The 26,650-nt window shown below is 40.2% G+C and overlaps 4 protein-coding genes across 4 annotated transcripts in view; 2 read left to right on the top strand and 2 right to left on the bottom strand.

Annotated features, from left to right (window-relative positions):
* The window catches only part of extl3 (exostosin-like glycosyltransferase 3), a 40,264-nt gene extending 39,969 nt beyond the window's left edge, over window positions 1–295 (bottom strand). Inside the window, exon 1 of the mRNA XM_049590217.1 lies at window positions 96–295. The gene's annotated coding sequence lies outside the window, so the exon portion shown is untranslated. The remainder of the gene's footprint in view (window positions 1–95) is intronic.
* Window positions 296–3,305: 3,010 nt separating this feature from the next.
* On the top strand, window positions 3,306–9,244 carry riox1 (ribosomal oxygenase 1). The gene is made up of 15 exons (XM_049589944.1): window positions 3,306–3,427; window positions 3,623–3,769; window positions 3,890–4,029; window positions 4,179–4,278; window positions 5,994–6,107; window positions 6,430–6,536; window positions 6,621–6,728; window positions 6,940–6,974; window positions 7,336–7,514; window positions 7,830–7,934; window positions 8,057–8,198; window positions 8,327–8,447; window positions 8,568–8,667; window positions 8,745–8,831; window positions 9,018–9,244. The coding sequence occupies exons 1-15, from the start codon at window positions 3,341–3,343 to the stop codon at window positions 9,075–9,077; spliced, it is 1,632 nt and encodes a 543-aa protein (XP_049445901.1). The 5' UTR covers window positions 3,306–3,340; the 3' UTR covers window positions 9,078–9,244.
* A 48-nt stretch (window positions 9,245–9,292) lies between these two features.
* Window positions 9,293–12,019, bottom strand: LOC125897226 (NADH dehydrogenase [ubiquinone] 1 beta subcomplex subunit 1-like). Its single transcript, XM_049590388.1, has 3 exons — window positions 11,922–12,019; window positions 9,871–10,015; window positions 9,293–9,504 (listed from the first exon to the last, which is right to left on the bottom strand). The coding sequence occupies exons 2-3, from the start codon at window positions 10,008–10,010 to the stop codon at window positions 9,468–9,470; spliced, it is 177 nt and encodes a 58-aa protein (XP_049446345.1). The 5' UTR covers window positions 10,011–10,015; window positions 11,922–12,019; the 3' UTR covers window positions 9,293–9,467.
* Window positions 12,020–12,192: 173 nt separating this feature from the next.
* cpsf2 (cleavage and polyadenylation specific factor 2) lies at window positions 12,193–26,078 on the top strand. Its single transcript, XM_049590387.1, has 15 exons — window positions 12,193–12,348; window positions 12,707–12,873; window positions 12,961–13,120; window positions 13,227–13,332; window positions 13,426–13,555; window positions 13,650–13,765; window positions 14,347–14,534; window positions 15,527–15,817; window positions 16,000–16,100; window positions 16,412–16,615; window positions 18,485–18,637; window positions 18,917–19,139; window positions 20,856–21,173; window positions 22,966–23,100; window positions 25,541–26,078. Exons 2-15 carry the CDS (start codon window positions 12,725–12,727, stop codon window positions 25,631–25,633), a joined length of 2,367 nt encoding a protein of 788 aa, XP_049446344.1. The 5' UTR covers window positions 12,193–12,348; window positions 12,707–12,724; the 3' UTR covers window positions 25,634–26,078.
* Window positions 26,079–26,650: the final 572 nt, after the last annotated feature.

Raw genomic sequence — 26,650 nt, 5'->3', positions numbered from 1 at the left:
TTAGCTAGCCTGCTAGCCAGCAACGGTCACAACAAAATGCATTACTCTCCACTACAGTGGCAGACAGACCAACGTTAGCTTCAGCAGCTACTCACCACAGCACAAGAGTCCAGGATGTCCTAAAAACTGAGTCACGGCCGCGCGGCAGGTTTGTCAAACCGTCCAAATGTCGCTGTGTTAAAATGTGGACGACTACAGTGACCGGACAAGCCTGCGGTGTTGCTGCGTTTTCAGTTCGCACCGCTCACAGCACCATTAAAAGCTGCATTGTTGGAGCGACGGCTGGACAAACAGCACCGACAGCACGCCGCAAAGCATTATGGGAAACGGTGTTGATTAACCGTGGAGCTCGAGCACAGGAAATATTGGGGAAATGCTCCACCTAGTGGTCAAAATGGCGACTATCAGAATCAGTTTCACAAAGTGTGTTGTCAATGTACATACACAGATAAGGCATATACAGTATCTCACATAAGTGCGTACACCCCTCCCATTTTTGCAAATATTTCATTATATCTTTTCATGGGACAACACTATAGAAATGACACTTTGATATAACTTAAAGTGGTCAGTGTACAGCTGTACAGTAAATCTCTACAGTAGTAGAGATTTACCTTCCTCAGCTTCCTCAGCAAGGCAGTTGTCAAAACACACCTAGTAGATGACAACTGCCTTGCTGAGGAAGCTGAAGGTGAAGGTGATGGACTGGCCAAGTATGTATCCAGCCCTAAACTCACCTGTGCACCTGTGGGGCATCCTCAAGCTGAAGGTGGGGTAGTGCAAGGTGTCTTCACATCCATCTGCTCCATGATGTCATCATGGAGGAGTGGGAGAGGATTCCTGAAGCAACCTGTGAACTCTGGTGAATTCCATGCCCAAAAGGGTTAAGGCAGTGCTAGATAATAATGGTTGGCACACAAAATATAGACACTTCAGACACAGTTTTGACATGTTCACTGTGGGGTGTACTCACTTATGTTGCCAGCTGTTTAGATGTTGATGGCTGTGTTTTGAGTAATTTTCAGAGGAAGGTAAATCTATACTACTATACAAGCTGTACACTGACTACTTTAAGTTATATCAAAGTGTCATTTCTGTAGTGTTGTCCCATGAAAAGATATAATGAAATATTTGCAAAAATGGGAGGGGTGTACTCACTTATGTGAGATACTGTAGCTAAAAAATAATTTTTATTAATAAGAATTTATTTATCAGAGAAGGAGGTGGCTGGGGTGTGACTTCATTTTTGTTTTCTTATTTTTGTGATCAATTTTATTATTATTATTATTTATTTGTTTTATGTGTTTTTTACCCTCACTGAAACTGGGTGACTGGGGAAAATGCATGACCCTCCCTCCACCATAAATTAGTCATTAGGGATTAAAAACATATACCCTTTGATGTTTGGGAGTTAAAAGTTGAAGAGGAAAATCCTGGAGTTGGAATAAAATAGCCTTGATTTCTCACCCTTGTCATTCATGCTGGTTAATTAGTGCAAACATTTTAAATTTAGTGAAATTTAAAACAAGACATATATAATAAAGATATCATAATTAAATATCTCTATCTTAAGCTCAGATTTCGTAATGTTTTTTTTTCACGTTGTACATGATGTGTTCAAGACCCATCAGAATTTGAAAATCCAACAATAATTTCTGTTTTTACAGTGTCTGGCTGTGACAAAAAAAAAAAAAAAAAAAAGTGTAATTTGGGTCATTTTTGAAGGAGGAAAAATGCCTTTCAACGTGCTGTTGGTTTTGGGGATTCACAGGGTATTTAAAATAAATACAATCGAAGTTGTATGCCCCCTCCCCGGGCCAAAAATAAATAGATACATAAATAAATAAATCATGAACAGTCCCTGAAGATAAAGAATTCAGTCCTATGAAGAGAGGGGAAAAAACATAGGTTATACATGAGGTAGGCATATGCACGGGCAGATATGTCCGTATACCCAGTGGATACATACAGCATGCTTGAATTATGACAAAAACCACTTTTTTACAGTGTGTATTTGATATGAATATCTAATGCACTGGTGTAGTGGATGTCTGGTGATACAGAGTTATTTTACAGGGATCGTTTCAGATTCCCTGTGAGAGGAGAAATTGCTTTTAATGCAGTAATATATATTTTTAATTTATAATAGTATATATAATCATGTATTTCTGTAAAATAACATTTCTTTAAAAAACCCTGTATTTGATCAAAAATATAAACTTTTAAGGTCAAGATCTCAAAATTTCATCTTTTGTGAGAATTGGTGATTTTTATAATTTATTCATTACTGTTATTGTTTTTATTTGTTTTATATTGTGTAAGTGTTGTTGGTTTGAATCACATAAAATACGAGAGTCTTACAGATGGCAAGGACACCGACATCTTCAGGAAGCTTTTGATTATTTATTCTTATTTTCATATGTGTTCAGTACTGTGTTACATAATATATCTTTTGCTCATATAGCAACTTTTATAAAACAGCTCATCAAAGAACACAAACAAGTATAATGTAAATGTACAGAACTACAAAACTGATCATTTGCTGAGATAATCTGAAAGACATGAAATACATTTTTACCATTATGAGGATCTGGAAAATAGCATAAGAAGAGCTTAACTGAAGAAACTGACAACAAGACACATTAAACTAACAGCCCCTTTATGATGTATACAAAAAGTTAACTGACCAAGTGAGTGAGGTTCAACTTTAAAAGTGAACCGAAAGAAATTACTTTTCTGTTTGTTAATATCAAGCAAAACATACCTATCGTAGGTGTGATCTGTCAACAGAAATGTAATAAATTAATATTTGTTTGCAGATGAATCATTACACTTCAGTCGTTAACAGTAAGGAAATTAATTAGGTAACAACTTTGACATGATGGACCATCTTGCTCTTGAAAAATATATATTTATGATTAAATAATCTACTATATATGCTAATATCTTAAGTAGTTTTTTGTAGGCTACTTGTTTGTTTATTATTATTATTATTATTATTATTATTATCGTTATTGATTAATTAAGTAATTAATCAATTAATCAATTTTATCACAAACTTTTTCACGTACTCCCTACTGTGTTATTATTTTTTTGTTTGCTTGTATTTGTTAAACAACTTGACAATTATTATAATATAATATAATATAATATAATATAATATAATATAATATAATATAATATAATATAATATAATATAATATAATGTCTTGAGTGGGCTGCAGCTTGTAATACCACTCTACAGGTGGCAGTAGTGAGCCCGTTAGGGCGCAATTGTACATAATACAGCCGTAGAAGATTAGACTCCAGCAGTCGCCGGGTGATGACGTCAATCTAGATCATGGAGCGAAAACACATGTCAGCTTTTGCTTTGTATCAAACCTTAACAACAGAAGTGTCTGCTCCTGTCACCAAGTCTCCTCTGCAGGTAGATGATATTAAAATAATGTGACGTAATCTGGTTTAATGGCTCGTGCTCTGCTCTGTGACAGACTGTAAGTTACTGAGTCCAGCACAGTCCTGCTGCAAGTATTAAACCATGCTATCTCTCCTTTCACTTCTTCGGGCTAACTGTGTATCTGCACTGTGTTTATCCCTGTGTTTACCTCGTGTGGTGTTCCAGGTAGCGGATAAGAAGAAGAGGAAAAAGGAGAATGGCGCCAACAAGGTGAACACAGGTAAAGCTCAGTTAAAGCCTGACAGGAAGAAGATGCGAAAGAAGCTCATGAAGGCTGCACAAAGAGAGGAGAGCCCAAAGGGATTAACAGAGGTGAGTGTGTGCACCTGCTGCAAAGATACTAAGATAGGTGCCATAGGGTGCTAATTTCACATCCATGAAAAGTCACGTTGTTTTTGAAATCCCCTCAAGTATTAATTCTTTCTCTTGCAGGAAGAGGAGTGTGTGAATGGAGATGGGGAGGCTCTGGATGCTTTGCTGTCTGACCTCACTAAAGTCAACAACAGCAGGGAGAGAGCCAGCAAGCTGTTCCAGTGGCTCATCAACCCCATCCCTGCCAAGACCTTCTTCAAGTATGGATGAGTGTGTCGGCAGTCTTTCTGTCTGTGCATTCAGAGTTAATATATATGCTAAATCCAAAATGACAACAGGACAGGAAAACCAAAATGTCTCCTCTTCTTCTTGGAATATTCAGCAGCTAATATCTTTTCTCCGTCCAAAGGGACGTGTGGGAGAAGAAGCCCATTTTGGTTCAACGTAAAAATCCAGATTACTACAAGGGACTGTTCTCCACGGCAGAGTTTGATCGCATATTAAGACAGGTAAGGATCTGAAACGTCACCTCATCCGTCACCACTTTATTTACAGTCTCCCCACCTGTGTTGGATTTTGCCAGATATGTTATCATCACCATTATTGTTGTTGTTATCATTATGGCTGCAACAAAAGATAATTTCTTGAGCTTTACACTACAGGCACCATTCACCCATTCACACACATATTAATACATTCATGGCCGAGGCTACCATACAAGGTGCCACCTGCTCATCAGATAAACATTCACACACAGTCACACATCGATGGCGCAGGCATCAGGAGCAGTTTGGGGTTTGGTGTTCAGTATCTTGCACAAGGACACTTCCACATGTACATGTCAGGGATCAAACCACCAATACATTCAATTGGAAAACGGCCATCCATGTTTTATCCGACCAACAGTCCAAAAATCCAAAGCTGTTCAGTTTATTATTACGTATTGTAGCATAGACTTATTAAGGCAGCTAATGCCCACCGCTAAAAAATGTGAAGGGAAATCACAAATAATCTTTTCATCCTCTTTATATTCATCCCAAAACAGGCTCAAATCAAATGATGAAGGCTCATAATTAAACACAAGATTTCACACAAAAAAGTATTACATTTTCATATTCATGAAGCAAGAAATCTGCAAATGTTTGCTTCAAAAAAAGACTAAATTTCTACATTTACTATAATGATCGCAACAGTTGCCAATTCATTTTTCCTCAATTGATGAATCTATTAATGGACTAATTGTTGCAGCTCTGATTATAATCATTGGACTCGTGAATGAAAGTGTAAAAATGAAGGTACTTTATTTAATGTGGGGATGTTTTTCCTCTTTGGAAACAAGTTAAGAAACGTATTGGTGACTGGGCGCATAACTGACAAGACAAAAGTTGGGTTTAATTGGAGATATCTCTTATACCAAAAGTTAGACTTGCATTGGCAGACTTTATTTGTACCTCAAGGACTGATCTCCACCACTGGAAGAGTTGTACAAAGCCTGATTTTTGCGAATGGTTAACTTTAATTTCCAACATTGGCATTTAAATCTGTAATCACACAGACAAATAGTAATACAGGAGGTTTTATGAAATTTGGTTTCATTTTTAAAAACTTATATAAAGAAAGAAACACAACAGGAAGTTAATATTATTGTTCCTTTATGTGCCTAATTTTGTTTTATTATGGTGTTTTGTTTATTTGTACATTTCCTGTTTATTTGTTGAATGAATGAATGACTTTATTTCACACCAAAAACTAAAAAAGCATAATAAAAAACAAGACAAAGATAGCAGTGTCTGAAAAGGAGTACTGTAGGTAGAAGTAAAATTTATATGTCCCTACCCCTTTCTTAAATTTATTCTTTTAAACTTCTTTTATATCATTTCAACAGATTCCCAAATGTATTTACAACTGATATACAACTATCCCCAGTTTATTTACCACCCAATTAAACGCAGGTTAATTACAGTCCAAGTACCACCCAGTGTTGTAAAATAAATAAGCACTCCTCTAACACAACCTTTCCTCATCTATATATCTGCCAAAAATATCCTTTTTGTATAGTTTTGAACTGATTTATAATAGATGTTAGTCTTATTTTCTTTCTAGTAGCTATGTGCCCAGATTTGTTCTCCAGTGAGCACATGTAAGATTTTATCATGTGTTGCATTATGCTCTTTGATAGCTGATCTGTCACGCTGAACTACACGTCTGTGTTGTTTAATTTAAGGAGGATGTTCAGTTTGGAGTCAACCTGGACGTCACCAGCTACACTAATGGCAAGAGGGAGACGCACAATCCTCCAGGGCGAGCTCTGCCGTACACTGTGTGGGACTTCTATGGGGTAAGGCCACGCTGAGATTTGTATACAGCATGTGATTTATTATTTGCAACACACCATCACTGTGATTCTGCATCTGTAGCTGCGTCAGTTTCCTCAATGGAGATCATTAAAGTTTCTCCTCACTCTGAAACCTTCCAGGACCGCCTCCATTAAAAAGCAGTTAGATGTATTTTTATATATATGAAGCGGTTTATTCATTTTAATATATTCTGTGCTGCAAGCTAGAAGTCATTTTACTTTAAGTGCATTAAAAGTATGAGTGTACCATCTGCACAGCGCTCTCATGGCACATTAGTAGTCACTGTCGTATCTCTGTTCCTAGAGTGGCTGCTCACTGCGCATGCTGAATCCCCAGGCCTTCTCCTCCACAGTGTGGAGCGTGCTGTCCATCCTCCAAGAGCACTTTGGCAGCATGGCAGGAGCCAACGTGTAAGTGTTTGGGACAGCAATCACCATGGAAGCCTTTCCGGATGCTGTCAGTTTGCTTTAAATGTGTGCTTTTCCTTTAACCAGATACCTGACGCCACCTGGAACACAAGGCTTTGCTCCACATTATGACGACATTGAGGCGTTTGTGGTTCAGCTGGAGGGGAAGAAGCACTGGAGGGTGTACAACCCGAGGTAAGACACCATGAGGAAGCTTTTAAGAGTAGCACAAGTTAAATTCACACGGGTTTTGGGCTGGAAAAGCTTTTTATGCTGTACATTGACCATATGTTGCTCACTGTGCACCTCACAATGTTTCCTCGATAGCTTGATGTAAAATTAGTAAATAAGTGAGGGATTGATGCAGAGAGACACACTGTAAAGTAGTTTTTCTGACTTTTTGCAGGACAGAAGATGAGGTCTTGGCTGTATTTTCAAGTGGTGAGTAAAAAATATTTATTTCATTTTTACAAGTCTTGGAACTGCTGTGAAACTGCACCTACTTGGGGCAACAAAAAAGTTGACAGAGACATACTGGAAACTTAAAGTAACAGAGCAATGATTCAGCCTTATACAGAACATTTCACACATCACTCAGCTGTGTCTAACATTGGAGTGCAAACATCCTCTGCAGTATTTTAACCTTCAGACTTCCTGGAGTCGGCGAAAGACTCTCAGGTCTTCAAAAATATCTAAACCACTACTATGGACGACCACTCTCATGATATCCTCTGAGCTGGTAAACCGTGTTCGCAGACAGCTGTTGTTTCTCAGCCGTGACTGCTTTGCATTTCCTCTCCAGAAAACTTTGATCAGGCAGTCATCGGAAAGCCGATCCTGGAAGTGGTGCTGGAGGCCGGGGATCTCCTCTACTTCCCCCGAGGATTCATCCACCAGGGCGACTGCCTTCCAGATGCTCACTCGCTCCACATCACCATCTCCTCTTACCAGAAGAACAGCTGGGGGGATCTGCTGCACAAGGTGATACTCTCTGATCAAAGCTCTCTACATGAAAGCTTTTACATGTGCGAATGACCTGATTAGAATTTGGTGGTCAAAGGTCAACTTCACTATGACGTCTGGACATTATTCAACATCATATATCAGGAACAGAGGGGCAGACATTTGGTTAGATACTGAATTGGTGACACTAATCTTGGGTGTCCACCTTCAAACTGTGCTGATTGTATAGATCTGTGCTGCCAGGTTGAAGATGTGTAAAGCATCCATGATTTAGAATTTCTACCATCTTTGCAGCAACATCCATATTTGAAGCATTGTCTGCCTTTTTCTCAGGTGGTTCCAGCAGCGTTGGAAATAGCAATGGAAGAGGATGTGGAGTTCAGACAGGGCTTACCTCTGGATTATCTGACATATATGGGAGTGCAGAACTCTGACAAGGTAATTCAGCTGTTGCTTTGTATTTCCATGCCACTTTCCATCGCCATCACCATCCTTGGCTTTTCAATGATTACTCATGAATGATTCAAGTCCTTCTAATGTGTGGGTGTGTGTGTGTGTAGGACGACCCACGCAGGACAAAATTCTTCACACGTATCGAGACTCTGATGAAGAAGCTAACAGCTTACGCCCCGGTCGATGCTGCCGTGGATCAGAAAGCCAGAGACTTCTTCCATGACTGCCTTCCTCCCATGCTCACACCAGGTACATGAGGGATGCCTGGGAATTAACTCACTTTCAGTTCAGTTAATTCAGAAAAAAATTAATTGAACAGGACAGTCTCGGGATACGTGATGCTTCTGACTCTAACTATTTCATGCCATCTCCCTCAGAGGAATTGGCCAGCAGTGTGCAAGGAGTTTCAACCAGGTGGGAGGGCGGGCAGCTTATAGACGGAGGTGCACAAATCACCACTCAGACCCGAGTTAGACTGCTGCGTGCCGGATGTGCCAGGTAACTTTTGTATTGCACGAACAGCAGTTTTGGAATTTACTGTTAACGATGTGGAGTATTTTGTCTTTGACTGTATGTTGTCAAGAGAAATCAATGACGCTTAGCCTTCTGTCTTCCCAGGTTATGCAGTGATGGAGAAGCTGTTCATCTCTACTACACGACAGACAACTCCAGAGTGTACCACAAAGAGGAGCCCAAGAGTTTTGAAATAAAAGCAGAGGTAAATTTGGAGGATCAGCGAAAATCACTTGGTGTCTCAAAGATGTTGTCACCGTCTAATGATTGTTTTCCTTTCAGCACACAGATGCCATGGAGTTTCTGATCCATTCATATCCCAAATTTGTGACAGTAGGAAGTTTCCCATGTGATTCTGCAGAGGACAGGGTGCGTTGTTACATGATCTGTGCTGAGATGTGACACCGCTTGAACAGTCAGGCATTGTTTCTGCTCTGTGCAGTCGTGTTTTGGGAGAGGGGAGGCCATCTAACATTTCCATGATTCATATTTGAGGTTGTGTTGATGTGAAATTAGCGGTTTGAGTTGTTCCTCATGTTTTTTTTCTCTCCACAGATCGCTTTAGCTGAGCTGCTTTTTGAGAGGGGGATTATCCACACTGCAGAACCTCTGTAGTGGCCACATATTCTTCAGTCATGCTGACTGCATGAGTAGATTCAAATTACCTTTGTATAAAATAAAAGGTCTTCACAGCAGAAAGACTTCTTGTCTCAAGTATTGTTATGCTAACCAACTCATTTTGCTCTTTGTTCAGCACTAAATAAACCATATTTGAAAATGAAGTGATGTCATGTGTTATGTATTTAAAATCACCATCAAGTACCAAATGATTTTGTTGAGAAAGGGCATGTTTATTATCAGTTGATGCAACTCAAAAAATTAAATTATTGGGATTATTGGGAGATCCAACTCAAAAACAGAGATACAGGAATCTTCTTAAATATTCTGATTTGAGGGTCATTCACACCACAGATGACAGCAGGACACATTACAGGTAGGGGGAATCTACTTCCAGGTCACCTCCTCACCAGGCTTCAGCTCCCTAAAAGAGAACAGATGACAAGCTTACATTCAGAGGAGCAGTGACTGTTAGATACCTTTTTTTTAATGCTTGCTATCACAGTCAAACATAAAAACTGCAAATTACATTTTATGTTTAGGGTGCCATCTAATAAATGTTTGGTTGGGTTTTCCAAAGTGGACTAACTGTATATTGGGAAGCTATTAGCTGAGTGTTGCACCTGCATTCTGCTGACTTGTATGCATAGTAATTAGTTTAAACTGTGGGTATGAAGTTGAAGAATCATTATCAAACATCTTTGGAACAAATACCACCTGAGCCTTAATTCACTGACAACCTAGAGGGACCTGCTTTACTGTTAGGTGAGAGATTGCTTTTTATCCTTACCTGCTGAACAAAGCACTTTTGTTCCTGAAAGCCGTCAGCTTCTGGTCCTGCTGTCTGTCAAGGTACCATCCAAACACAAAGCCCATCGGCACCAAGATGTTCACCCAATGCTCCCGGGCAAGTGCTACAAAGTTGACCATGGTTCCTACAGGAATAAGCAGAAGACACGCTGTCATACACATTCGGTGGCACTGATTTTATACTCTGATCTAAAACAGTTATGCTTACAGTAAGATAGAGGGGACTGATGCTGCCACATTTTATTCCCCACATGCTTGCAGTTGCAGAAAAGATTTACGCAAGCTTACATCTATGCAGTGTTTCACTTTATTGTTGAGCTTCCAGTCTGTTGGACCTTCATCAGAGCATGTGCGGAAATCTTTTCCACCAGTTTGGACTTAATGATGTTTCCAGCACTTGCCAAGACTAAGCTGGGTAGAACAGTGATGGTCCTGCATCATTCCCCACATGGTTTAGACTGGAATCATTAAAGTAAGTTTAAAAAGTATGACATCACTAGTCAAACTCAGGACATTTTTTTGTAGGTTCTCTGCAGTGCAGATCTGGTAATGACAGCCTATTGTAACAAACGAGTGCAACACTGACATTACAAAGCATGCTGAATACATAAATGTACCCACATGACACAAGGCCAGGATTACATTATCTTGCTATTACATGTGCTGAATAACTTCTTGCCACTCCTTGGTACATTTTTTTCACATTTCTGCACAATTTTTATTTATTTATTTTTCTATGTTTTGATTATAACTTAATTATGTCATATATTTATGTCTACTTGTTTTTTAGTTTAATTTTCTCTTACTATGTTTATGTTCTACACCAATACACCAGAGCAAAATCCTTGTAAATGAAGACCTATTTGGCAATTAACCTGATTCAGATAACCTAAGCCAGATCCAATCGGTTGCTCTGCGAAGCACTAAATAAACATCTGTGGATTTAGTCCAGGGACACTGAAATCAGTGCACTGAACCCCCCCAACGTCGCTCGGGGCACCTGTCATGGGCAGCCCCCTCACTCTGACATCTCTCCACTTAGTGCATGTATAGGTCCTGTTTGTGCATGTCTGTGTTTGGACCTGTGTGTAATTGACAACGGAGTGAAAAAACTGAATTTAATAAAGTATATAAAATTAAGACTCATATTGTGATTTTTTTTTTTTTTTTTTTTTTTACAGCTGTGGCAATAGGAATTGCGATTTTAGTGAGAATGGCACATTTTGCTTTTTATTTTCAGTGAAAGAAACATAAATGATGATGTGATTTTTGCTGGGGTCTGCACAGTGGTCTAATATTAGCAGATGAGGTGGGTGTGCCACTAGGTAGATGGGTAGGTTACCAAGGAGGAAGTGGGTAAACATGTACATGTATTGCAAGGACTTTTGATTGTTTGGTGGGTATACTGTGAACAGCGAGAAAAAGAGGGTTGTATGTATCCACCCTCCACCCAAAACTAAAATTATATAACAAATCATAAGTAATGACAGCATTTAAACACGTGTTTTTAGTCCTGTGCGACCGTATTTGTGTGGACACCTTTTAGCCTCTGTGCTGACAGGGACATAATAGAGAGTGAGAGGTTGTTTAGAATAATTACTGTTGCTGATGTTTGTCTGGCAGAGCTCTGAGCTAATTGCTATTAGGTCAAGGTATTCTCCAATCCTGATAAATTGACTTATCTAAGCAGCTCTGCCTTATACATAACGGCAGCGAGTATAGCACAACAATTATCTCAAACTATGTATGTATCATTTCACCATTTAACTGCAGATACCCATAAAATGGAGCTACAAATGCTGGAGATACAGCTGTCTTACCTACTTCGACCCAAACTTTCTGCACCACAACCACTGACTGGCTAATCGGTTTGCTAGCTAGCTAGCATTAGCAACAGTCTAAGCTGTCAGGTTTTCGTCGAGAATGGTTTCTCGGTTGCAATAATTACTTTGTGTTTAGAACAGGTAACATGTTACAGTACAATAAATGCAATAATGAAGAGACAAGCTGTTGTAATATGTAAAATATTACCTTCTGTTTACACCAAGCCGTGGCCTTCAGCTCTTCACTCACCAAGCAGAGGACATTGGACTCTACCAACTATGGAAAACACGACGGTGTTACTTGACCAATAAAAACAACTATTATTACCGTATTGGCTATTGTGGATTATAATATGAGTTACAACATATTAATTCGAAATATCTAAGTATGTGTATTAAAATACAGTGCGATAAAATAAGTATTCGCTGTTTTGTCATAAAATTATTTTGTATTGACACCTCAAAATTTGGTACGCTCCTGTGACCTTTCACACATGATGCAGCGGCAAACATGTCCGCCAGTCAAGTGTGTACTAAAAACGCTAGCCAAAATGTCTTAACGTTGGAATTATAGCAAACCATTTTTTGTGTTTCTGTTTCAACGAGAGGAAATTTATATTATCACATATTTATTGGTACGTTGCACCTTCCTCTGTCGATACAAGCCACTCGCATCCACAAGCTAAATGTAGCTAGCATGCTAACTAAATGGACTTTGCCGGGTACTTTGTTAGCGTTGTTGCTATGCTAGAGCGACTTAGCTGTGGCTAGCAACCAAACTGTCATTTCTTTTAATTACTTGTAATTTACTTACTTCTGGAGGAGCCAGTCGCATCTTTCATTTACGCAACTGTTGTCTGGTACCATTTCAATTCAATATCGATCCATGTTTTTGTTTGTTTTGTTGTTAATGACAGTGATTGGATTCAATGATCCAAGCCATTGTATTAGAGCAGCTAGCATAACCTCATGCCAACTTAATTGTACTTTCAGAGAAACAACTGAAGAAAAATGACGTCCATTATCAAGCTGACAGCCGTGTCAGGGGTTCAGGAGGAGTCTGCCCTCTGTTACCTGCTGCAGGTGGATGAATTCCGCTTCCTCCTGGACTGTGGCTGGGATGAGAACTTCTCAATGGACATCATTGACGCAATGAAACGGTAACTATTGGTATCCATTGTCTAATAACCTCACTTTCTATTTTTTCTGTGACTTAAAACAAGTGTGATGTCCACTTTCCCCGCCAGGTATGTTCATCAGGTCGATGCCGTGCTCCTCTCCCACCCTGACCCCATACACCTGGGAGCTCTGCCATATGCTGTGGGGAAACTGGGTCTGAACTGCACTATCTATGCTACGATCCCTGTCTACAAGATGGGGCAAATGTTCATGTATGATCTATACCAAGTAAGAAGAGGGAATGGGAAATGTCATGCATGTGAAGTCATTTATTAATAGAGCTTGATCGCATGATTAGCATTGATTTCTTAATCCTTTCCTTCTTTCCACTCAGTCACGAAACAACAGTGAAGATTTCACACTGTTCACCCTCGACGATGTGGACAGCGCTTTTGATAAAATCCAGCAGTTAAAATACTCTCAGATTGTCAATCTGAAAGGTGAGTTAGTTGCAGACACGTATAGGAGGAGTCACCGCCATTTATTGTATCACAGCTACTAAAGTGTTTCATATCTTTACTTTTACCTGACAGGGAAAGGACACGGTCTTTCCATCACTCCTCTCCCAGCTGGTCACATGATTGGAGGTACTATTTGGAAAATTGTGAAAGACGGAGAGGAGGAGATTGTTTACGCTGTGGACTTCAACCACAAGAGAGAGATGTGAGCACAGACAGAACTTTAATATGAAATGGAATTAGTTTTTTTTATTTGGCTGTTAATTCATTCCCTGTTTGATTTTGTCTTTTTATTCCAGACACCTTAACGGCTGCACCTTGGAGAGCATTAGTCGTCCTAATTTACTTATCACAGACTCCTTTAATGCTACATATGTACAGCCACGTCGCAAACAAAGAGATGAGCTGCTTCTCAGTAAGTAATCTTCACAAGACTTAATAGTAGTGGTAATTTATGTGTTTACATTATATTTATGCAATGGAGTTAGTAATCATTTAGAAAATATTGCAGTCATTTGTCCCACTGGTCTAACAAGTGAAGCATGTAATCATGTATTGTTTCAACATCAAAATTGAAATTCAAAGGAGCAACTTGTCTTTTAAAGTCCTCTTATTGTTATTTTTGTTTAATACTGTGTGAAAAACAACAGGATAATTTGTTGTGTTTCAGATTCTTGCATCTCAAACTTTTAGCATTTATGTGTAACAAGGGTTAAACTGCATGACATATTCCCTTGTGTCCCTTACATTTTTGTTCTTCTTAGCCTCTCTTCTATTTTTGTAAAACTAAAAAAGACACTAGACAAATAAATACAATATATCTGAATAAAAATGAAAGAGCAGTGCAGCTTTTAGAGGTGGCAGTTTGTGCAGAAATGTGCAAAATTGTTCAAGACAACAACAGAGGTTCACAGTACAAAGTACAAAAAAAAAATATGCCGTGTATATTGTACAGAGATATTCCATTGATATTCTTATATTTTTCTTTACTCGCAGCAAATGTAATGGAGACCCTTCGCGGTGACGGTAATGTCCTCATTGCCGTGGATACAGCTGGGCGTGTGTTGGAGCTGGCTCAGCTCCTGGACCAGATCTGGAGGACAAAGGATGCTGGGCTTGGAGTCTACCCACTAGCTCTGCTGAACAATGTCAGCTATAATGTGGTGGAGTTCTCAAAGTCCCAGGTATCAATCACTGTTTTTTATTATGATATTTGTTCCGATTTTGATCTTGGCAGCATTTTATTTGGCAGATACAATAAATGTTCACAATAATATTTTTAGTACCATTGATTTAGCGGTGTAACAGCAAATTATAAGGGCTGAAACCGAATATTTAACTGTTTGGATATTCGTTGATTGGGTGGGTATTTGGTTTGTCTGGTGTTGACAGCATATTATTTTGGGCATTTATATATGTCTATAAATTTATCTATGATAAGAAAAATTGTGACAAGATGTTATTATGTCAGAAAAAGTGCATCCCAAGTGGTTGATCAAACCACTTGGGATTACACACGTGCATAAAACACCTTGTGGAAAGTTTTGAAATGAGAAGAATTGTTTTTAGGTTTGGAAATGGTTTGACATTGACTGAATGTTTTAAAAAGTCTTGAATATATTGTCAGGGTATTGTTTAAAAGGTGCTCATGAAAATCACAAATGTGTTCCTAGTGTTACTAATTCCAAATTTAGTGCTGTGTTGCATGATTGTAGAATTGTCACATGATACACACAGACCAGACCAGCATTGCGTCAGTCCTGCTGTCACATTAGGAGAGAAACAGGGAGATGCTGAATAGCCGTTGTTTAGCAGGTTAACCAAGGCGTTCACACTCAAAATCAAAGCTATAATCCGTCTCTATGATCTTTGGTTTTCTATGCCCCAAAAAGGGGTGCGGCCTTGACGTTTTGCAAAGTACCAGCATGTGCACGTCTTGTCTATTGGCAGTGGGCATATGGCAGGAATGTCTAACTAGCAAGTAGAAAGCACCTTCAGTTAACAAACTATGGCTGTGTGGCTATATTGGTCAACCTATCTTAAACTATTTAAATGGAGTCATAGGGTAAAAATAGTATGGAAATATTTTTGAAATTAATTGGTAGAATGTGTGGGAACCCTGTGCATAAAATTGCTTTTCACCAGTCATGACTGTTAATCGACTGTCTCTCTGCAGGTGGAGTGGATGAGTGACAAGCTCATGAGGTGTTTTGAGGACAAGAGAAACAACCCCTTCCAGTTCCGTCACTTGACCCTGTGCCACAGTCTGGCAGACCTGGCCCGGGTTCCCAGCCCCAAGGTGGTGCTTTGCAGCCAGCCAGACCTCGAGTCTGGATTTTCCAGAGAACTCTTCATCCAGTGGTGCCAAGACGCCAAAAACTCCGTCATCCTGACCTACCGCACTACTCCTGGAACCCTGGCCCGCTACCTCATCGACAACCCTGGAGAGACGATGCTGGATCTGGAGGTGAGACCAGCAGTCACGATGCTGATTAACCATGACAGAGGGTTTGGGTTTATCTCTTCCTGCAGCATTTGCCCCACGGGAAGCTCCTGTCTCTCACATTCAGACCCCAGCTGAGGGAACAACAAAATGTGTCATCCTATCATTTGCACCATATCCATCTTTCATTTTTCTCCTGATGACAGGTGAGGAAGAGAGTGAAGCTGGAAGGCAAGGAGCTGGAAGAATACCTTGAAAAGGAGAAAGTAAAGAAAGAAGCAGCTAAAAAACTTGAACAAGCAAAAGAGTAAGTAGAAATAGAGACGGGTCTTCCGAGTACTCGACGGTTGGATGTCTCTTTCATGCCTGTTGGTGGAACAAAGCATTTGATTCATACAATTTAACAGTCTGTTAAAAGCTAAAACAGGAAATTCTGTAAAAAGCCAACAGAAATGCAAATGGTGCTCTAGATTGCATATTTAAAACAGGCTATTTAAATGGAAATCTGCAAGTGGGAGATGAGTCATGATACTTTGAGACAACATTTATACTCAAATCAACAAAAACCAGTTGTTGACTCGTATATACGCAGCTGATTTTTATTTCATACGCCTGCAGGGTGGATGTAGACTCGAGTGACGAGAGTGATATGGATGACGATCTGGATCAGCCAGCTGCAGTGAAGACCAAACACCACGACCTGATGATGAAGAGCGAGGGGAGCCGTAAAGGCAGCTTCTTCAAACAAGCCAAAAAGTCTTATCCAATGTTCCCCACACATGAAGAGAGAATCAAATGGGACGAGTATGGAGAAATCATCAGGTAGTACAACACAGAAACATGAACATAAGGTTACACATCAGAGGATACAGAGAAACTACACTGACCTGTATTTGCTGTCATTAACAATAATGCCTACCTTACACTAGAACATTGGTTCCCAACTGGTGAGTTGCGGTCCAAAAGTGGGTTGCGGTCCTTTCAGAGTAGACTGCAAGTGACTTTTTGTAACAAAAAACACATTTTATTTTGAATTACAGTGAATTTTCAGTACATAGCTTTTATTTTGAAGTGCCATTTCCTGCTGTATAGCGAGTACTAACAGACCACTACTTGACAGAGACAGCAAACTTGCTCGACAACATACAAGTATGATGCTGAATAGATTAAGAATAGATTAAACTGTGTGGACCTTAAACTAATGACCAAGGAGAAATCTGGACCTCGTGGCTGGACCAGTGGGGAACCACTGCACTAGAAGACGTTTAAAAGACTCACTGCTAAAGACAGTGTGACTTTTTTAGTTACATTTAAGATTTTACAAAGACTTGGCATCTTGAAGGGTCACTAATGACTAGATTCCTTTTTAGATTATTTTCCATCCTGATCCTGGTGGAAAGTATCACTCCAAACTTCCTTTAAGAAATGTGACATATTAATAGTTCCTTATGTGTCTGGAAAAAACACAGTACACTAGAAACACAATTCAGCATCAATATAATCCATAAAGATAAACTGTGTTTGTGTACAACCTTTTTGGATTTTGCCGCTTCAACTTGCCACCAGCCTCCGGTGGTTAGCTGCGCTATTTTAGCGGGAGGAGGACCTGGAAATGAGTGGCAAACCATTTCAAAAATTAATATTTCACACTAAAATAAGTGCAGGTTGATGGATCAGATACACCCTTAAGTTAGAGTTAAACTCTTACTCTTGGTCACTCCACAGCTCCACCAGATTCTCCTCCTTTTCCACAGTACAAAAGAGCCTTTTTCTGAGTCTCGTCCGTGCTTACAGTGTGCCCGGTTTCCTGCTTCCTGTTTGGTGCTGAAGAGAGCACACCTGTTAGTTGTTGACAATTTTCAAGTCATTGAACTTCACTATTTGCATGAGCCAAGTCTAAAAGCTGTAAGGCAAGAAAAACACTGACTGAGTTTATAACCAGCTTAAGCCCAGTTCAGACCAAAGATTCAAGACGAGACAAGTTGAAACATGCAGCTACTTGCAATGCGCCATACTGCAACGTTCTAAAACACCTGCCGGTTCACACCAATGCAACTAGATGAGACAGTGTATCATCTCTATGCAACAACTCTCTGTACTGTTATTCTGATTTCCAGCTTTTCAGGCTGATTTTGTGGCTGAATATAATTTGTAGCTTCTTAAAATATGAATGAGGATAGTGATAGTGAGATACTGGCTACAGTTGCATTTGTAGTAGTGTTGAAACGGCGAAAAAAATAAAACACAATATAAGTAAGCAGCGCCAGTTAGCAAGTCAATGAGAACGTGTGTGTGTGTGAGGAGAAATAAGCACATACAGTGAGCAGCAGCAGACCCATCATATGACACCGGCATACGTGAGGATGGAGACAGAGTCATTTTGACACAATCAGCAGACTTCGCTACACGCCAACTGGCTGTTGAATCGGATGATGTGCCACCGTCAGCTGGCTTGAGTCGAGCTCAAACAGCCAGTTCACACCGCTGCAACTTTTTTTTCTGCAGCATTCTAAAACAGTTTCGTCTCATTGCAAATTAAACTGGGCTTTACAGCAGATGATTGTGATCACAGGAGTGCTGGACAATCATAGCAAAACTATCAAGATTTTATTCTAACGATGTAAACTTGTCTCAGACAGTCAAATTGCTTGAAAACTGCTTTGGTGTAAGGCCATTATTTTTCTTTCACAGGCTAGAGGAATTTCTGGTTCCTGAACTACAAGCTACAGAGGAGGAGAAAAACAAACTGGAATCTGGGTTAACCAACGGGGACGAGCCCATGGACCAGGATCTCTCTGTTGTTCCCACCAAATGCATCTCCAGTATTGAGAATCTTGAAATTAGGTCAGTGATTCTCTCTGTGACAAGAACTCTGCAGGTTTAAGCTCCCAGTATTTCTCGCCTCCCTTTTACTCTGCTACTGCAGCTGATCAGTTCAGTGCTGTGGTGTTCTGGATGGTCTCCAGGTGTGAAAGAGCGTAACTGAGGCTAAGCGTTGTTGGAAAGCACCTTATGTCCACTCAGCAAACCTCTTTGTATAAATTACAAGTCTATCAAGAAATCTCATCTGTGCTGGTGTTTAACAATGTTAAAAAGCTTTATCCCGCCTTCATTCCCCTACAGAGCGAGGGTAACCTACATCGACTACGAAGGTCGCTCTGATGGCGACTCCATCAAGAAGATTATTAATCAGATGAAGCCCAGACAGCTGGTGATCGTTCACGGGCCGCCGGAAGCCAGTCTTGACCTGGCTGAGTCCTGCAAGGCTTTCAGCAAGGACATCAAAGTCTACACGCCCAAGCTACAGGAGACTGTGGATGCCACCAGTGAAACACACATCTACCAGGTCAGCTCAGAAAAGACATGTTTTTTATCAAAGCTTATTAGTTTTCCTCTTTTGCCTGCTAGGGTTAGGGTTTCAAGCCCCACTCCAGTGTATTTTGGCATTTTTATAATATTTTATATTTTCCTGAGTCATTTTCTGACGACGTTAATTAGCCGCACTGGTCGCCATATATTTTTTTGACTAATAAATTCATTTTTTGCTCAAAGTAACAAAAATAACGTTGTTGTTAAAACAGGAAGATGACGAATGACTCTAGTAGAAGCTGCAAATTTGCCATCCTCCAAGCTTGCAAAGCTGCACTGTCCTGCCTCTTTGCACCGGAGCAGCAAAACCGATAAACATCGTTGTGAGCTAGCTAGTTAACTTAACTATTTTGGCTACGTTGAAGACTGATGTGGACCATTTGCAGAGCAGATGTGCCACTGAATGTATCTCTTTACTGGCAACACCTGCAGCGCATATAGAGTGTAGTTTGGGTTGTGTGGCGAGTCACAGACAAAACAAGACAGTGAGATGTGTTTTGGGATTGTGTGGGATTGTTTCTTCAGTTTTTGGACCCAGCATAACACTGTAAAACTTTTTTATTAAGTTTCTTTAATATGGGCAACTTAACATCTACAGACCAGATGGTACTGGCAAAATAAATGCCAACAGGGAGATGAAACCCCACAGCTGAAGCTCTGTTTGATACAAAGTAGCCAATATACAGTATGACTAACTTACTTAGCAAAGCTCATTAAAAACTGACAGGAAATAATTATTGATTTTATTATATTTTATTAACTTGTTGGTGTTACAGAAACTAGCAAACAAAGTAGTTGCCTGCATTAACTGTCGGTTAAAAAGTTAAAGGGGAGCTATGCCCATTTTTAAATATCATACATGTTATTCCTATGGTCTAAGACAGTCCAAAAATATAAGTAAACATGAACAACTCTCTCCCGAACCCCAAAACAAGAATGCTAAATCTCTGGAGCTGCTCCACAGAAAGTAAATTGAGAAAGCTCTTATAAATGACACTGAGAGCACCCAGGGGAATGATCTGAGTATATGGGTACATTTTCTGTTTTATGACTGAGAACACTACAATAACATAAAGCTAATTTGGGTATAAAAAAGAAAATAAACAAATCAGGCTCCCATTTATTGTCTGTGGAGCAGCTCCACACTTTATACTTGATGACATCACAAGTTTGAGACTTACTTCTCTGGTTTCTGGCTATCAAAACTCTTAATTTAGGTGGTGTTTCCGTCAAGCAGTCGTCATTCAGAAGCTAACAAAAGATTCTTATTCATTCGTATTTCCTCCAGGTGAAGGAGGTTGTCGAAAATCCTCTATCTCATGACCAGTGTTAGAGAGACTGCTATCACTGTCCATGCAATATTGCCTTGACACATACGCTAAAACAATAATCTGGTTGCCATGGTAATGGATTATGTCTGACTATTGACCACAATCCCATTCTCTGTTTGAGAAAGAATGTTAACCAAAAAACTGGAAGTAACTCTGCTGTAGTGGAGCTTTAATGTGTTCTGTAGATTCAAAAGTCTGAAATATTCTTCTGTGAAATAGTAAAACCTGATAAATCTGTCTTTGTTATCTCCATAGCAACTGAGCCAATAAGTTAACAGCTGTAAGGCTGATTTATTGAGCAAAGCATAAAGCTTCCATGAGGATCCCATGTCCTCATCTTGTCTCATCTTGTCATTGCAAAGGTGCGCTTGAAAGACTCCTTGGTGAGCTCCCTGCAGTTCTGCAAGGCCAAAGACACGGAGCTCGCCTGGATCGACGGCGTGCTGGACATGCGCGTGGTGAAGGTGGACACAGGCGTGATGCTGGAGGAGGGCGTCAAAGACGAGTCGGAGGAGGGCGCCGAGATGGCCATGGAGGTCGCCACCGATCTCGGCATCGACCAGAATGCCACGGCGGTGGCAGCACAGCGCGCCATGAAGAACCTGTTTGGGGAAGACGAGAAGGAGGTGTCTGAGGAGAGCGATGTCATTCCCACGCTGGAGCCACTGCCTCCACACGAGGTGAGGCTGGGAACACAGCAAATTTGCAGCAATAACATATTATTTCTGAATATTAGTTGAGGGGTTTGGGGAAATGTGTGAAAATTAAATGTCATATTTTTTGCTAGTAAGCTTAAAGATTCTCTCCACAGCTGCTTGGAATAATAATTTGTCTCTTTCTCCACTAAAAGATTTTAATTACCGCGATAAAAATTACATCTACTCCTTCTCCCTGATGCAAATCCTCAATCTATGAATATGCAAAGATTTTCATTTCAGAAGTTTAAGTGCTGGTCACAAGATGTCTCCCACTTTAATTAGAGGCAGATTCTCACTGGATGACACCTTAATGCAAGTTATTGGACCATGCAAGGGTGTAGGTTTTGCTTCAACGTTGGGGGGGGGGGGGGGCTGTTTTGAGCATTTATTCTCCTGTAGATCAACTTCTCTCATTTAATGTTATCCCTGCTGAGTCAACACACATGTAGGCATACTTTTCCCTCCTCTTTCATGTCTAAAGATTATTTTTGGGGGGCTTTTTGCCTTTAATGACAGGACAGTTTGAAGTGTCAAGTGGGGAGAGATGGGGGGACGACATACAGTAAAAGGCTGCAGGCTGGAGTCAAGCCTGTGGCCGCTGTGGCAAGTATGTTGCCATTATACAGGGTGCCTGCTCTACCCGCTGAGCCACTGGGCGCCCCCTCTTTCATGTCTGCATCTCTGGACTTTAATAGCTTGTGTTTCAGCAAGATGTCCGCTCATGTTCTAAACATTCTGCACACTCAAAAATCATATCTTACATATGTGTGTTCTCTGAGAACTCAACAATTAAGTCATATTATCTTAAGAAAAAATCGATCTGCCCTACAGTCTGCTGTGCATTACATGAAATTCAGACAGTCGGACAGACACATAACCCAGCATCAGGTCTCTGAGAGACACGGAGACATTGACAGAGCTGCCAGTCAAATGAAGATGCCTAAACCTTTATAGGACAAAACAACTAGAGCCTACAGTAGCCTATGGACTGTCAGGAAATGCTAAAAGATACACGACTTTATTATTTTATTCTCTTGCTAATTACGGCTATGTTGGAGCTCCTGCCGTGTTTTCACCAGTCCTCCACCAGGACTCGTCCTGCAGTAGCACTTGCTTTACCAGAGGCATACTGTAGCGTCTATGAGTAGTGTTCAAGCAGTCCTTCAAAACTAAAGTCATTAGTCACTTTCTAGTGGTCCTACAAAATAAAAGACTTCAGCTACTTTCATGTTTTTATTAGAAGGGACAAATGCACGTGTGTAAAATAATGAAGTACACTGTGTCACCCCTGAAAATCTACACCTATGGGACCATGATTGGCCTCCATGTAAACTCAGATTTAAGATGAGCGGGAAGGAACTTTCCCCCATTTAGTAGATTAATGTGAAAACAGCCTTCTGGTGTCAAACTCTGCACATACATCATTCTGTACAGTGAAGGTCAAACATGTAATTGAAGCAACTATGAACAAAACAGGTAACCTCATTTTAAGAGTCCTTGCAGTCATGCAGATGACTAATAGTTAATGAAATAGTACAGGCAACAGATGACCTTTACATCCCGTCAGCTGCTGCAGCCGGTGCACGAAAACTCCAGGAGGAGGCTGGGAGACAGGTTGCTCAACATGACTCACAGAGAGGAGTTAATCACTCAACATGGGACTCTGATTAAGATGGGGTTGTAACATGATTCCACCAGTATGTGTCCACAAGGGCATAAAAGCAATTCAGACAGCGCTCAGTCTGATTGGCGCTCTCTGCCGCTCTCCCTCCAGATTCCAGGGCATCAGTCGGTGTTCATCAACGAGCCTCGCCTGTCTGACTTCAAGCAGGTCCTGCTGAGAGAGGGCATCCAGGCCGAGTTTGTGGGAGGAGTGCTGGTATGCAACAACATGGTGGCCGTCCGCAGGGTGAGTTGATTTCCCACTGGTTCAGTGAGCATGCCATCCCTGAGCTCCCTGCAACACTAGTCCTCGACAGGGAGAGTAGCCAGTGCAGATGACATATGGCATGGGCTGGTTTCTCGCCAAAAAAAAAAAAAACAATCAAAATGTGGAGCTTCTAGTTTTATCCCAAATTGATTCATATTTTAGGTTTATGTGCAGATGAGTTGGGTAGTTGATAAATTGCCAGTGTTTTAATTAAATTAAAATCATATAAATTTAAAAGGGCCTGTTCAAAACACTTAAAAGAATTAAGTGTCCAACAAATTTAAAGATGCCTTTGAATCATCACTAAAATACATGCTTTCACATCCCTGTCTGTTGTCTTCAGAAACTTCTATTGTACCCGTTAAAGCTCCAGAAACAACCCAACAATAATTCACCGCTGCAACAAATAGGCACAGAATCTCATACATTTCTAATGATGAGAGTATTTATTGCCTTAGATTCTCTACTGAGGGCCATCAGAGGTAGTGATGCACATCTAAAAATTGTTCCCACAAGACATACTAATATTGTTGTAAAGCAGTGTGACACATTGAGCTTCTCCCTTTGTTTGATGATGGATTGTGCATCCCGAGCAAGCAGCACCGATCAGTGCAGGTTATTTTAGACGGAGCAAGAAACACAGCAGCTTAGTCTGGAGTCTGGAGAAACACAGGCAGAGGTAGCTATTGTATGTGAGCGTATTTCTCTGTGTGATAAGTAGTATTGGCAGGGAAAAACACATTGTTAGCAATGCAGTTAAAGGAATATGTCACCTTCCAAATGACCATTTGTATGTGAGTTACTCGGCTTGTGTCAAACTGTAATTTTACCTCGCTGAACACAGGTGCTGCTGGTCTACCGCTGCCTCGATCAGTAGTTTGTGTTATTGTGTGACTTTGGTGAATCTGAACTAACCATTTAAAACACCAAGATCACACAATAACAAGCAATCTAACTGATCAAGGCAGCGGTAGACCAGCAGCTCCCATATTCAATGAGCAAAATTACTGTTTTTGTCTACATATATATATATATATATATATATATATATATATATATATATATATATATATATATATATATGTTAAGATAAGTAAACTGTACAAAAACAAAGAGCAAACAGTATAAAAACACAAAACAATATAATAAGGAAGCATCAAAAAGAAGCAGAATATAATAAAGAGACAGACTGAGTGGCTGATGGAAGTATAGATATTAGACAGTTTAACAATACTGATATTGCGCCTGAGTGATTGATTGTAAGATATAATAATACATAGACATGATTGCACAGATCAGTGTAGATATTTCGAAGTAAAAAGAGCACAGATAACTTTTACTTCTAGTTCAGTTCCCCATCAGAAAGGGCCGTCTGTTGGGAAGTACTGAGCATATGACTGGATAAATGAGAATTGGATTACACTGCATGAGTTGTGTGAGAGTTTGTAAACCGTTGTTTTGATATAGTTTTGCTGTTATTAAATGTTGACCACTATGACTTAAATTCATCAAGAAATTTCTCTATTTTTGGATTCTGCGTTTACCATGGAGGCATGTGAGAAAATAGTAGTTTTCCTCATGTAATCAGTGTAACACAGGGTGAGTAACTGATATGAAAAGGGTAATTTTGGATGTTGAATATTCCTTTTTAAGTAGTGTTGTATACAATGGAATATACTGTAGTTACTGTAGTTTGATGACTGGTAGGATTAAGGGTAATAAGGATTTACCAACAAAGTCAGGTTATGTAAAAATCAGAACCTGAACCCCACAGGGCAAATCTAATTAACAGCGTCTTATCTCCAATTTTAGGTGAATTATCAAATAAAGAAGTGTGGTTCTTGATGGTTTCGAGGTTACGGTTGATTTACTTACACACTATAAGATAAGAAACCAGTATGTAACACAAAATGGAACATTAAACACAAAGAGAAACAAATGCAGCCTGCATAAGTAGGATAAAAAACCCCAGTGGCATATGAAAACATCACCTCAAAAGAAATGCTCAAGAAAAAAAATCACAGGCAGAACTTAACAACCAAAGTAAAAGGAAAAGTAGGAGTGAGCCAGGATACCAACAACAAAATGCATAATTGACAAGAACTTAAAATAGCCGCAACCCAGAAAATGAAATCAAAGAGAACTGAGACTTTTAAAGGAGTGCGTGCGTGCGTGCGTGCGTGCGTGCATGCGTGCGTGCGTGCTATTTAAATGGGAAAACTTGAAGTGGACCGCTTCATTAGACATTTAAATCCCAAGTCTGAGCATCTGTGGGAAAGAATTGGAAGCATATTTACTTTAGAGGTCAGCGCTGAGCCGTACAGGGTGTGTTCACTTATGTTTAAAAGTGAAACCATGTTGTACAACGTGTTAATGAATGAACCCGTATGACCTGCGCATCTTCGTACTCTTTGTCCAGACGGAGGCCGGACGCATTGGCTTGGAAGGCTGCCTGTGTGACGACTACTATAAGATCCGGGAGCTGCTGTATCAGCAGTACGCCGTGGTATAGCAGCAGCAGCAGCAGCAGCAGCAGCAGCAGGAGGAGGAGGAGGAGGACACGCTGCAGAAGAGCATACCACGGCAATACAGAGACAGTCCTTGTTATGAGGACTTTACCCAGAGGAGAGGAGTGCACCACAATCAGCCTACCTCTGCCTCATGTGTGGCTCCAGCTGTTTCACTGCAAACCCTGTTGTACATTTTCCCTTTTATAGTTTTTCTGGATATATATTTTTTTTTTATTGTTAGTTTACCCCTTCAAAGTGAGAGGCAGATGCTCTCCCCGGACTGACCTCTCTGTGTGTGAACAGACTCTACAACTCCTCCCTCTGTACAGTAACATCCTGACGCACTGGATGGACTGAAGGATGTGTTCCCCCTTCATTTTTGTCATTAAACACAAATCTTTTTCAAATATGCCTCACTGTTTAGGGTTTGTCTCACATGTCCCACAGTATTTAACCTTCATACCTTTTTGAGTTAAATGCAACCAAAGCATCAGGTATCAAAAGATGGCATCAGATTCTGAAGCTCAGTCTAAAATCACTGCCTTCTTAACTCATTTGCAACTCTCTAAATCAGGAATACTCAACTTGCTTTGCCTGCGGGCCACTTGCAAAATGACAGGAGGCCAGGGACCCGTTATTAAACAAGTATTAATAATGAATATATGAATAATTAGCCCAGACCTCCCCAACAAGCCCTGTTTTGATTATTTTTGTAAAGCACTTGGGCACTTTATTTACATTCAACGTGCAAGAAAAGAAAGTGTAAATCAGTTCATTTATATTGTGAATTAGAAAATAGGCAGTGGGCCACCGAGCACCCTATCTGACCCACAGGAAGTAAGTTGAGTATCATTGCCCTATACACCAATCAGCCCAAAAAATTAGAACCACTGAAGTGTGTAACAATCATTCGCTCGACCCATCCAAACACCTCTACAGATCAAGTAGCTCTCCTCATGGCTGCAGAACTCCCCAGTGGCAGTGGCCCCCCAGCAGGACAATGCACCATGCCACACTGC

The sequence above is a fragment of the Epinephelus fuscoguttatus genome, linkage group LG11 (assembly GCF_011397635.1).
Source record: "Epinephelus fuscoguttatus linkage group LG11, E.fuscoguttatus.final_Chr_v1".
Classification (NCBI taxonomy): domain Eukaryota; kingdom Metazoa; phylum Chordata; class Actinopteri; order Perciformes; family Serranidae; genus Epinephelus; species Epinephelus fuscoguttatus.
The sequence above is the reverse complement of the archived record's forward strand: the minus strand, read 5'-3'. Positions and strand labels throughout refer to the sequence as shown.

Coding starts and splice junctions, on each gene's coding strand:
- riox1 (XM_049589944.1), top strand. CDS start 3,341: ATGGAGCGAAAACACATGTCAGCTTTTGCTTTGTATCAAACCTTAACA. Junction 6,975..7,335: donor CTTGGCTGTATTTTCAAGTG/GTGAGTAAAAAA, acceptor TTTCCTCTCCAG/AAAACTTTGATCAGGCAGTC. Junction 8,668..8,744: donor GTTTTGAAATAAAAGCAGAG/GTAAATTTGGAG, acceptor TTTTCCTTTCAG/CACACAGATGCCATGGAGTT.
- cpsf2 (XM_049590387.1), top strand. CDS start 12,725: ATGACGTCCATTATCAAGCTGACAGCCGTGTCAGGGGTTCAGGAGGAG. Junction 13,333..13,425: donor TCAGATTGTCAATCTGAAAG/GTGAGTTAGTTG, acceptor TTTACCTGACAG/GGAAAGGACACGGTCTTTCC. Junction 16,101..16,411: donor AAACTTGAACAAGCAAAAGA/GTAAGTAGAAAT, acceptor ATACGCCTGCAG/GGTGGATGTAGACTCGAGTG.
- LOC125897226 (XM_049590388.1), bottom strand. CDS start 10,010: ATGGTCAACTTTGTAGCACTTGCCCGGGAGCATTGGGTGAACATCTTG. Junction 9,505..9,870: donor AAAAGTGCTTTGTTCAGCAG/GTAAGGATAAAA, acceptor GTTCTCTTTTAG/GGAGCTGAAGCCTGGTGAGG.